Raw genomic sequence first — 13,480 nt, forward strand, 5'->3', positions numbered from 1 at the left:
CACAGGTTAAAATATCAAAACAAACTCTGAACCAATTACATTAATTTGGGGACAGGTTGAAAAGCATTAAACATGAATGGCAATTTAGCTAGCTGGCTTGCACTTGCTAGCTAATTTGTCCTTTTTAGTTAGCTGCTGTTGCTAGATAATTTGTCCTGGGATATAAACCTTGAGTTGTTATTTTACCTGAAATGCACAAGGACCTCTACCCTGCCAATTAATCCACACATAAAACTGTCAACCGAATCGTTTCTAGTCATCTCTCTTCCTTCCAGGCCTTTTCTTCTCTGGACTTTATATTGCGGTTGGCAACTATCATAAATTAGGTGCATTACCGCCACTGACCTCGTTCGTCTTTCAGTCACCCACGTGGGTATAAACCAATGAGGAGATGGCACCTGGGTACCTGCTTCTATAAACCAATGAGGAGATGGCACCTGGGTACCTGCTTCTATAAACCAATGAGATGGCGGCACCTGGGTACCTACTTATATAAACCAATGAGGAGATGGCACCTGGGTACCTGCTTCTATAAACCAATGAGGAGATGGCACCTGGGTACCTGCTTCTATAAACCAATGAGGAGATGGCACCTGGGTACCTGCTTCTATAAACCAATGAGGAGATGGCACCTGGGTACCTGCTTCTATAAACCAATGAGGAGATGGCACCTGGGTACCTGCTTCTATAAACCAATGAGGAGATGGCACGTGGGTACCTGCTTCTATAAACCAATGAGGAGATGGCACCTGGGTACCTGCTTCTATAAACCAATGAGGAGATGGCACCTGGGTACCTGCTTCTATAAACCAATGAGGAGATGGCACCTGGGTACCTGCTTCTATAAACCAATGAGGAGATGGCACCTGGGTACCTGCTTCTATAAACCAATGAGGAGATGGCACCTGGGTACCTGCTTCTATAAACCAATGAGGAGATGGCACGTGGGTACCTGCTTCTATAAACCAATGAGGAGATGGCACCTGGGTACCTGCTTCTATAAACCAATGAGGAGATGGCACCTGGGTACCTGCTTCTATGAACCAATGAGGAGATGGCACCTGGGTACCTGCTTCTATGAACCAATGAGGAGATGGGAGACGCAGGACAGGCAGCGTGATCTGCGCGAGCGGTTTAGTCAGCCTGTTAGGTTAAATACATGTTTAAATAAAGGTTGATTGGTTGATTGATTGACATGAACATAACTGCGATAACTCACATTGCACGTTGAGCACGACACTGTCTGTAATCCTCTCGTTGTTGTAGGTTACGATGCAGGTGAGTTTCTGTTTGTGTGTCTCTCTGCTGGGCACGACCACATAGTTGCTCCTAACGGTCACCGTGCCGTTGGCATTCTGCGTCTCTTGGAACGTGGCTTCGCCCTTCAGCCTCGTGTCCCACTTGATCACACTCTGAGGCTTTCCATTAGCCGAGAGGCAGGTCGCCACGGTCATCTTCCGCTTCTGGGGGCGGGCCACGATGGTGGGCGTGGTCAAGGTCATTCGGGTCTGAGGTCGAGCTGGAAGGAAAGAGCGATAATAAACGTGAACAAAACAAACAAAGTGATTAACACTCATGCCACTAACTTGAATTACCAATGGGGGTCATTTTAACACCAAGAAGAAACTATTGAAAAGCAACAATCATAGCAAAATACAAATGTATTTCCTATCAAAACATCATAAAGGGACTAGTCTTAAAACAAGGCTGGAAACAAGGCTCTTTCTTGATTTAAATCAAATAAGCAAAGTGATTAAAGGGTGGCAAGGGTTTTTATTAAAAGTGAAGGAAAAATAAAATGAAAAAGTTCTACTGGTCTAATTAGTTTGTTTTGAATGCACCACATCTCAATGCCGATGCCCTTCATTTAAAAAAATATATAGCTTTCTGTGAAGTAAATTACTTTTTGGATTGTGTGGATTTTTCTTTCAATATAACTCCCATCTAGGTTTATAATTATTTCAACTTCACTTCAACGTTAAGCCTCAGATTAACTGATAACTATTTGAAATGTATGAATCTAGGGTGGGAGAAAGATGAAAACAGGTTTTGTGATGATTTAAATCAACGAAGGAACGTCCCTCCCTGACGTGCTCAAAGCCAAACCCAGTTGTCAGAAAGCCTCAACAGATGGAGAAGCTTTCCAAAAGAACATCTTCCAAATGAAATCCTTTGAGGGCTGGCAATTAGCAATTTACTACAGTGACATCAAAAGGCTCAGGTAAGCACGGGAGAACACTCACATGGGAAACTGTAGCTGTGGAGCAGATAAAGAGCAGCAGATAGCTATGATATGAAGGGCTGCAGATAGCTATGATATGAAGGGCTGCAGATAGCTATGATATGAAGGGCTGCAGATAGCTATGATATGAAGAGTCTCAGATAGCTATGATATGAAGAGTCTCAGATAGCTATGATATGAAGAGTCTCAGATAGCTATGATATGAAGAGCCGCAGATAGCTATGATATGAAGAGCTGCAGATAGCTATGATATGAAGAGCCGCAGATAGCTATGATATGAAGAGCTGCAGATAGCTATGATATGAAGAGCTGCAGATAGATTGGATATGAAGAGCTGCAGATAGATATGATATGAAGAGCTGCAGATGTATTTGACATGAAGAGCTGCAGATAGATATGATATGAAGCGCTGCAGATGGCTTTCATATGCTTTGCGAGGCATTGGAAAACCTCCCTTGTCTTTGTGGTTGAATCTATGTTTAAAATTCACTGCTCGACTGAGGGACCTTACAGATATTTCTATGTGTGGGATACAGAGATGAGGGACCTTACAGATAATTGTATGTGTGGGGTACAGAGATGAGGGACCTTACAGATAATTCTATGTGTGGGATACAGAGATGAGGGACCTTACAGATAATTCTATGTGTGGGATACAGAGATGAGGGACCTTACAGATAATTCTATGTGTGGGGTACAGAGATGAGGTAGTCATAAAAAAAATATGTTAAACACAATTATGGCACACAAAGTGAGTCCATGCAACTTATTATGTGCACATTTTTACTCCTGAACTTATGTTGGCTTGCTATAACAAAGGGGTTTAATACTAATTGACATTTCAGATTTTCATTTTGAATGAATTTTTGTACAAATTTCTAAAAACATCATTCCAGTTTGACATTATGGAGTTTTATGTGTAGGCCACTGACAAAGAAATCTACATTCAATCCATGTTAAATTCAGGCTGTAACACATACAAATGTTGAAAAAGTCAAGGGGTGAGAATGGTTTCTGAAGGCCCTGTACTTATTTATTTCTCTGTACTCTGCAGCATCTCTGGTTACATGAAAGCAATATGGCTGTGTGCTTTATGGTGGTGTGTTCCTTCTGGGGAAATCTCTATGAATAGAATATATCACATCTCCAACACTTTCACAGAAACACAGCCTGGTTAAGTGGCCTGACAGGTTTTCTAAGGTTAGAATGCTATAGTGTCTGACCTCACAATCAAGTAAGCAAGTTAAGTGCAGGTCGAGGGAAGGTCAAGGGCAGGTCAAGGGCAGGTCTAGGGAAGGTCAAGTGCAGGTCAAGTACAGGTGTAGGGCAGGTCTAGGGAAGGTCAAGGGCAGGTCAAGTGCAGGTCAAGGGCAGGTCAAGTGCAGGTCAAGGGCAGGTCAAGGGCAGGTCAAGTGCAGGTCAAGTGCAGGTGTAGGGCAGGTCTAGGGAAGGTCAAGGGCAGGTCAAGGGCAGGTCAAGTGCAGGTCAAGGGCAGGTCAAGGGCAGGTGTAGGGCAGGTCTAGGGAAGGTCAAGGGCAGGTCAAGGGCAGGTCAAGGGCAGGTCAAGGGCAGGTCAAGGGCAGGTCAAGGGCAGGTCAAGTGCAGGTCAATGGCAGGTCAAGTGCAGGTGTAGGGCAGGTCAAGGGCAGGTCAAGGGCAGGTGTAGAACAGGGCACTGGCAGGTGTAGGGCAGATCAAGTGAAGTTCAAGGGCATATAAAGAGTATGTTCATCTTCTCACACAGCTGTAACATTATATTTTATTTAATCAGGTAATTCTAATTGAGAGGGGCTGACTAGAATATCTTGGTTATCAGGTAATTCTAATTTACGGGGGGTGACTAGAATGTCTTGGTTATCAGGTCATTCTAATTGACGGGGCTGACTAGAATGTCTTGGTTATCAGGTAATTCTAATTGACGGGGGGCTGACTAGAATGTTTTGGTTATCAGGTAATTCTAATTGAGGGGGCTGACTAGAATGTCTTGGTTATCAGGTAATTCTAATTTACGGGGGGTGACTAGAATGTCTTGGTTATCAGGTAATTCTAATTGACGGGGGGCTGACTAGAATGTCTTGGTTATCAGGTAATTCTAATTGACGGGGGCTGACTAGAATGTTTTGGTTATCAGGTAATTCTAATTGAGGGGGGCTGACTAGAATGTCTTGGTTATCAGGTAATTCTAATTTACGGGGGGTGACTAGAATGTCTTGGTTATCAGGTAATTCTAATTGACGGGGGCTGACTAGAATGTCTTGGTTATCAGGTCATTCTAATTGAGGGGGGCTGACTAGAATGTCTTGGTTATCAGGTCATTCTAATTGACGGGGGCTGACTAGAATGTCTTGGTTATCAGGTCATTCTAATTGACGGGGGCTGACTAGAATGTCTTGGTTATCAGGTCATTCTAATTGACGGGGGCTGACTAGAATGTCTTGGTTATCAGGTCATTCTAATTGACGGGGGCTGACTAGAATGTCTTGCAGTGTCATATTGGGTTGTTACCAAACACGGTGAGGTTGACCATGTTCTCTCGGTTCCCAGCAGGGAAGGTGGTGAGGTTAATATTGTGTTAACTAGTCCTTACCAAACACGGTGAGGTTGACCATGTTCTCTCGGTTCCCAGCAGGGAAGGTGGTGTACTCGCAGATGTATGCGGCCTCATCAGACAGCCTCAGATTAGAGAACATGATGGTGGTGTCCTCCAGAGACGGGGTGCGGTGGCGGACCGCTGCCTGCTTGAAGGTCACCCTCTCCTTGAAGGGCGGGAGCACGGACACCCCCAGCGACGGGTTGGCGATGGCCACGTTCTGTTTGGTGCCGTTCAGGAACTTCTGCCACGTCACCTGAGAGATCTTGACTGGAGGGTTGGAATTAACGAAGATACAACGCAGCTCCACCTGGGAGCCCACGAATCCTGACTTAATGGAGTCCATCTGGACACTCTGTCCATCTCCAGCTGAGAGGAGGACAGAGGGGAGGGGAGGAGGAAGGGAGGAGAGGAGGAGGGGAGGGGGAGGATGGGAGGAGAGGAGAGGAGGGAGGGGGAGGGGGGAGAGGGGAGGAGGGGGAGGGGGAGGAGAGGAGGTGGAGGGAGAGGGAAAGGAGGAGGGGAGGAGAGGAGGAGAGGAGGAGGAGGAGAGGAGGAGGAGAGAGGGGGAGGGAGGGGAAAGGGGGAGACAGAGAGAGAGGGAAAGAGAACAAAACAACATTTCATTATGATCTGCAGGCCCACAAGTCCATTCCAGCCTGCTTGGCAGAGTGTAGACGCACCATCCATCCACACACACTGCAAGCTCCACATATTTAATCCCAGGGAAACACCCACCACACACCCCGAGTTCCACAAAAACAACCCGATCCCTAAACCTCGACACTTAGACGTCCTCCAGGGATTGTTGAACAGTTCCTGATGAAAAGCGATAGCCCAGTATACATACAGTAAAGAACACTAAAAGGTCAAAAATATGTTTTGAGCAAAAGAGTGTATTTAAGACAACTGTGAACTTCAAGTTTACTGTTGGTCAGATGGGAATCTGTGATGTCATCGGCCTCCCCCCTTGCTTGAGGAACAATCGAGGAGACAAAGTACAGGTTTTCACGGGTCTACCTGACTGAGTCTGAAGTTCTGTAGTAGACCCTCAGTTCAGGATGGTTTACTGAGACTAGCTGGCACCACCGTTCTAACCTGGCAGGATGGTTTACTGAGACTAGCTGGCACCACAGTTCCAACCTGGCAGGATGGTTGCTGGCACCACCGTTCTAACCTGGCAGGATGGTTTACTGAGACTAGCTGGCACAGCAGTTCTAACCTGGCAGGATGGTTTACTGAGACTAGCTGGCACCACAGTTCTAACCTGGCAGGATGGTTTACTGAGACTAGCTGGCACAGCAGTTCTAACCTGGCAGGATGGTTTACTGAGACTAGCTGGCACCATAGTTCTAACCTGGCAGGATGGTTTACTGAGACTAGCTGGCACAGCAGTTCTAACCTGGCAGGATGGTTTACTGAGAGTTGCTGGCACCACAGTTCCAACCTGGCAGGATGGTTTACTGAGACTAGCTGGCACCATAGTTCTAACCTGGCAGGATGGTTTACTGAGACTAGCTGGCACAGCAGTTCTAACCTGGCAGGATGGTTTACTGAGACTAGCTGGCACCACAGTTCTAACCTGGCAGGATGGTTTACTGAGACTAGCTGGCACCACAGTTCTAACCTGGCAGGATGGTTTACTGAGACTATCTGGCACCACAGTTCTAACCTGGCAGGATGGTTTACTGAGACTAGCTGGCACCACAGTTCTAACCTGGCAGGATGGTTTACTGAGACTAGCTGGCACCACAGTTCTAACCTGGCAGGATGGTTTACTGAGACTAGCTGGCACCACAGTTCTAACCTGGCAGGATGGTTTACTGAGACTAGCTGGCACCACAGTTCTAACCTGGCAGGATGGTTTACTGAGACTAGCTGGCACCACAGTTCTAACCTGGCAGGATGGTTTACTGGGACTAGCTGGCACCACAGTTCTAACCTGGCAGGATGGTTTACTGAGACTAGCTGGCACCACAGTTCTAACCTGGCAGGATGGTTTACTGAGACTAGCTGGCACAGCAGTTCTAAAGCCCTAACGTCAGCTCAGCTGTCCCTCAACACATAACTCCTTTCTCCATCCTTCTCTCTCTATCTCCATCATTCTCTCTCTACCTCCCTCTATATCCATCCTTCTCTCTCTACCTCCATCCTTCTCTCTCTACCTCCCTCTATCTCCATCCCGAGCTGACAAGGTAAAAATCTGTCGTTCTGCCCCTGAACAAGGCAGTTAACCCACTGTTCCCCGGTAGGCTGTCATTGTAAATAAGAATTTGTTCTTAACTGACTTTCCTAGTTAAATAAATACAATTATAAACTCCATCATCCTCCCTCTCTAGCCCATCCTTCTTTCTCCCTACATTCCACAATCTTCTCTTCTCCTCCCACCCTTCTCCTCTCCTCACCTTCTCCTCTCCTCCCCCTCTCCTCACCCTCTCACCCCTCCTCCTACATACAGACCCTGTGTCCCTGCTCTCAACTCGAGTACTGTATTTCATGGTATTACAGCTGGACCATTGGCTGTGGCGGCACTGAAACAACAATACTGAGAAAGAGAGAGAGATAGGTGGTGAGATGAGAGAGAGAATGAGATGGAGAGAGAGCGAGATGGTGAGAGAGAGAGAGAGAGAGAGAGAGAGATGAGAGAAAGAATGAGATGGAGAGAGAGAGAGAGAGAGAGAGAGATGAGATGAGAGAGAGAATGAGATGGAGAGAGAGCGAGATGGTGAGAGAGAGCTGGAGAGAGAGAGATGGAGAGATGAGAGAGATAATGAGATGGAGAGAGAGAGAGAGATGGTGAGAGAGAAATGGAGAGACAGAGACCTCATCCTCCTCATTCTCTTTACCCTATCAGACTCTCAGCCCACACAGATGCCATCCAGAGGGAATTGTGGGGAATAAAATTGACGTAGTCCCAAAAATGAAGTACAGGACAAAATAAAAACCCTCCAACCCAAAAAGGCCTGTGGTGTTGATGGTATCCTACATGAAATGATAAAATATACAGACCACAAATTCCATCTGGCTATACTTAAACTCTTTAACATCATCCTCAGCTCTGGCATCTTCCCCAATATTTGGACCCAAGGGCTGATCACCCCAATCCACAAAAGTGGAGACAGATTTGACCCCAATAACTACAGTGGGATATCTGTCAACAGCAACCTTGGCAAAACCCTCTGCATTATCATTAACAATAGACTTGTAGATTTCCTCAGTGAAAACAATGTACTGAGCAAATGTCAAATAGGCTTTTTACCAAATTACCATACGACAGACCACGTATTCACCCCACACACCCCAATTGACAAACAAAAAAAACAAAAATAAGGCAAAGTCTGTTGATTTCAAAAAAGCTTTTGACTCAATTTGGCATGAGGGTCCGCTATACACATTTATGGTAAGTGGTGTTTGGTGAAAAACACATGACATTATACTATGTACACAAACAACAAGTGAACAATTAAAATGGGCAAAAAAACACACATTTCTTTCCACAGGGACGTGGGGTGAGACAGGGATGCAGCTTGAACCCTCTTCAATATATAAATCAACAAATTAGCAGAACAGAATGCCGCACCCAGCCTCTGAAGTCCAATGTCTCCTGATGAGCTGGTGCTTCTGTCCCAAGGAGGGCCTACACCAGCACCTAGATCATCTCTCTCTCTCTCTCTCTCAGGCTTTATTGGCATGGTAAACATATGTTTACGTTACCAAAGCCAGTGATATAGATAATAAACAAAAGTGAAGTAAACAATATCAAAATGAGCAGTAAACATTACGCTCACCAAAACACCAAATTAAAATGTCATTTCAAATGTCATAGTATGGCTATTTACAGTTTTGTAATGATGTGCAAAAAGTTAAAGTATAAAAGGGAAAATACATACATAAATGTGACTCGTTTCAGGAAACTAGGCGCATGTTGCGTGTCTTCACAGGAGAGCCATTAGAACATAAAATGTTTTTTTTAAATCAAAATGGAACATGTGAACTTTCATGTTCCTGAATAACAAACGTGTATGCCATCTGTAAATACAAAAACAATTAAATTACGAGCCTAGTTGGTTTAGCCACGGAAAAAGTCAGCAACCTTCCCGCTAGCCATGATTGGCTGGACATGCCTAGAGATGAGTTTGGATTGGTCTGCCATGTAGCACACATCTGTCTATAATATGAGCTAGTGAGTATGTGTAGGTAAATCTTTCTTACAATATCACATAGTAGAACTGCATAAGTGTTGCTCTTGACTTTCTGGAGGACTGAGTTTTGAAATCAGTGGAATTAGAGTATGATAGCTAAGGAGATGGAAAAAACACCTGTCTCTGGATTACATCTTCAAACTAATGGCAACAATGGCATCCGTGACAGGAAGGGAGAAGAATCCAACCATGTTTACAGGTAAGAGAGTCTAGCTAGCTACATTTTCAGATAATACATGATTCTAATTTAGTCAGAAACTCATTTTCATTTCAAGTGAATGTGTACTGTTAGCTAGCTAGATAACGTTAGCTGACTTGCTTAGCAAGCTAACTGTGTAGTAATATTATTTGTATCGCAGAGCCATTTGCACTGCTATTTATAGCCTAATGTTAACCTGGTTGGTTAGCTACCTGCAGGTTCATGGTAATGTTCTGAGTTGGGAATATGGTTAATTGTTTAGCTAGCTGGCTACATGTATATAAAAAAAAGACTCCACTATGCAAGTAACTATTTTAATAGAATGTTTTTTATGTCACTGCGACAATCGTCGATAAGACATAGCTGGTAAATTCCCTCTAGGTATCTACTTTGATTTCAGAGCACTCTCGTCTGAGTGTACCGGAGCACAGAATAACTGACCAAATGTACTAACGCTCAACAAGAGTAAACGGTGACAAAAAAATAATCATAATGAAATTGTTGCCAGCAGCAGAGTTGCAGTAACCAACGCTCTGGATAATCTAAAAACAGCCTAACTAGCTCTGCTAGGGCGAGTAAAACGGTCAGAGTGGGGTGTTATCTCATTTGTGTCTGGAAACAGCTAGCAAGCTAGCCAACATTGACCAGTTAACTTGGGTGCTTGACTGTTGTGAAGTCAGAATGCTCAGATTAACTCCTCAGCATGTCCAGTGTGCGCTCTGAACGCTCCGAGAGCAAAACGCTCTGAATTTAGGAACGGACAATCTGACAACGCTTTGAGTTTACGAACGGACAATCTGACAACGCTCTGAGTTTACGAACTGACAATCTGACAACGCTCTGAGATTACGAACTGACAATCTGACAACGCTCTGAGATTACGAACTGAAAATCTGACAACGCTCTGAGTTTACGAGCTGACAATCTGACAACGCTCTGAGTTCATGAACTGACAATCTGACAACGCTCTGAGTTTACGGGCTGACAATCTGACAACGCTCTGAGATTACGAGCTGACAATCTGACAACGCTCTGACTTTATGAATGCCCAGAGCACACTCTGGCATTCCAGATTGAATTTACGATCACACCCGTAGTATAAACCAGCCTTTAGTCTTGAAATCTTTGGTTGTATAGTACACTACTGTACTCACTCGGTTTAGCACATGGCCTCACATGTGAATCCTTATATTGATGGGTGGGGCTAAAGCTTAAGAGGATGTGAACGATGCTGAATGGGCGGGGCTAAAGCTTAAGAGGGTGTGAACGATGCTGAATGGGTGGGGCTAAAGCTTTAGAGGGTGTGAACGATGCTGAATGGGCGGGGCTAAAGCTTAAGAGGGTGTGAACGATGCTGAATGGGTGGAGACAAAGAGGAGCTCTCCAGTAGGTATATCAAAACATTCAAGGGCCATTTTCTCATAAGTTTATAAACTTTTAAAGCAGAATAAATGTCATTGTTTCTCAAACTGTAGTGAATGATATACAATTGTGTAGCTCTGAGTCTCCACTTTTATGCAATGCAAAAAAAACACAATTTCCGATTTTGCTACATAAGAGCGGTGAGTCATAAATATGGGTTGTATTTACAATGGTGTTTGTTCTTCACTGGTTGACCTTTTCTCGTGGCAACAAGTCACAAATCTTGCTGCTGTGATGTCACTGTGGTATTTCACTCAATAGATATGGGAGTTTATCAACATTGAGTTTGTTTTCAAATTCTTTGTGGATCTGTGTAATCCGAGGGAAATATGTGTCTCAATTATGGTCATACATTTGGCAGGAGGTTAGGAAGTGCAGCTCAGTCCTCTCTCTCAGTTTCTTCTCCTCTCCACACAATGATTCCTTGTTGCATGTACCACTGGAAGCCATATAGCCTACTCCATCAGACTGTCACACAACTACAGATCAAACTGTTTTTATGTTATCACTACATTACTGTAGAGGCTTCTGACTAGAGGTTGACACGGGGAGTACAAATTCATTCCTGTCCCGCCTTGTCCTGATCCCTCAACAGTTCTAGAACCCCAGAACGTTCCTGTCCCGTCTCGTCCTGATCCCTCAACAGTTCTATAACCCCAGAACGTTCCTGTCCCGTCTCGGCCTGATCCCTCAACAGTTCTATAACCCCAGAACGTTCCTGTCCCGTCTCGGCCTGATCCCTCAACAGTTCTATAACCCCAGAACGTTCCTGTCCCGTCTCGTCCTGATCCCTCAACAGTTCTATAACCCCAGATCATTCCTGTCCCGTCTCGTCCTGATCCCTCAACAGTTCTATAACCCCAGAACGTTCCTGTCCCGTCTCGTCCTGATCCCTCAACAGTTCTATAACCCCAGAACGTTCCTGTCCCGTCTCGTCCTGATCCCTCAACAGTTCTATAACCCCAGAACGTTCCTGTTCCGTCTCGTCCTGATCCCTCAACAGTTCTAGAACCCCAGAACGTTCCTGTCCCGTCTCGTCCTGATCCCTCAACAGTTCTATAACCCCAGAACGTTCCTGTCCCGTCTCGTCCTGATCCCTCAACAGTTCTATAACCCCAGAACGTTCCTGTCCCGCCTCGTCCTGATCCCTCAACAGTTCTATAACCCCAGACCGTTCCTGTCCCGTCCAGATAAAAATCACTCCCGTTCTCATTTATACGGGCAGAAAACAGAAATAACTGCTTGTCTGTGTGTTCCCGCTCAGCACGTGAGTAACCATAGCGACTTCTCCGTTTGGCTGCTGCTCAGCAATATTTCCACAGCGGCCTGCACACACAGCTGATAACCACATTACCAGATGAAGGCAGCATTTCTACTAACCGGATGAACACGTGCATATATAAAGGTGTAAAGTATGTTTCAGCATGAATCTGAGGTAAAGTAGTAACCAACGGTTCCTGTGGACTGTCGATCCAGTCCTGTTACGAACTTGAATCTAAAACTCCCATTCCTGCCAGAAACTCTGCGGGACCCGTTCCTGTGTCAACTTCCATTTTCCAACGGCCTTTTCCACATTTAGTTGAATTACAAAGAGGGATTAACATGTTGTCACGCCCTGGTCTAAGTATTTTGTGTTTTTCTTCATGTATTGGGTCAGGCCAGGGTGTGGCATGGAGTTTTTGTATTGTGGTGTGTTTTGTCTGGGGGTTTTGGTGTGTATGTTAGTGGGATTGTAGCTTAGTGGGGTGTTCTAGGAAAGTCTATGGCTGTCTGAAGTGGTTCTCAATCAGAGGCAGGTGTTTATCGTTGTCTCTGATTGGGAACCATATTTAGGCAGCCATATTCTTTGGTTGTATTGTGGGTGATTGTCCTGAGTGTCTTGATGTCCTTGTTAGAGGTTAGTAGACACATGTATAGGCTGTTTTCGGTTTTCGTTTCGTTTATTGTTTTGTAGTGTTAGTGTTTTGTCGTGTTTTACGTTTGTTTAATAAAGATGAATCGCAATAGACACGCTGCAGTTTGGTCCGACTCTCCTTCCGTGACACATGTATTAAATTGTCATTTTTTGTCAACAGTCTACACCAAATATTCGCTATTGTCAAAGTGGAATCATTTTTAAAAAACTTCTCTAAAATAAATGAAAAGTAAAACACTAATATATCTTGATTATTATACGTATACAACCCCCATGTTAGAAATACCTTTGACAGCAACTACAGCTGTGAGTCTCTAAGAGCTTTGCACACCTGGATTGTGTATTTGCCTATTATTCTTTCAAAGAAGTATTAATGGTCTGTCAAATGGGTTGTTGATTATTGATAGATAGACATTATCCATTCTTTCCATAGAGTTTCAACCCAATTTAAGTCAAAACTGCAACTCGGCCATTCAGGAAGAGTCAATGTCATCTTAGTGGGCAACTCCAGTGTAGACTTGGCCTTGCGTTTTAGGTTATTGCCCTGAATTTTTCTCCCAGTGTCTGGTGGAAAGAAGACTGAACCAAGTTTTCCTCTAGGATTTTGGTGTGCTTAGCTCTATACCATTTATTTTTATCCTAAAAAAACTCTGTAGTCCATGCCAATAACACGCATACCCATAACATGATGCAGCCAGCACATGCTTGAAGATACATAGTGATGTGTTAGATTTGGCCCCAAACATAATGCTTTGTATTCAGGACAAAAAGTGTATTTCTTTGTGACATTTGAAGTATTACTTTAGTGCCTTGTTGCAAACAGGATGCATGTGTGTATGGGTGTATGGGTGAGCATTTGTGTATGGGTGTGCATGGGTGTATGGGTGTGCATGGGTGTATGGGTGTGCAT

The 13,480-nt window shown here is 44.5% G+C and overlaps 1 protein-coding gene across 1 annotated transcript in view; it reads right to left on the reverse strand.

The window, feature by feature from the left end:
• The window catches only part of LOC135573935 (nectin-1-like), a 173,932-nt gene that overhangs the window by 76,475 nt on the left and 83,977 nt on the right, over nt 1-13,480 (reverse strand). The window contains exons 2-3 of the mRNA XM_065024143.1: nt 4,830-5,201; nt 1,220-1,519 (exon numbers count right to left, since the gene is read on the reverse strand). Coding sequence (XP_064880215.1) covers nt 1,220-1,519; nt 4,830-5,201 — 672 coding nt within the window. The remainder of the gene's footprint in view (nt 1-1,219; nt 1,520-4,829; nt 5,202-13,480) is intronic.

Source organism: Oncorhynchus nerka, linkage group LG11, assembly GCF_034236695.1.
Source record: "Oncorhynchus nerka isolate Pitt River linkage group LG11, Oner_Uvic_2.0, whole genome shotgun sequence".
In the NCBI taxonomy this organism is placed as follows: Eukaryota; Metazoa; Chordata; class Actinopteri; order Salmoniformes; family Salmonidae; genus Oncorhynchus; species Oncorhynchus nerka.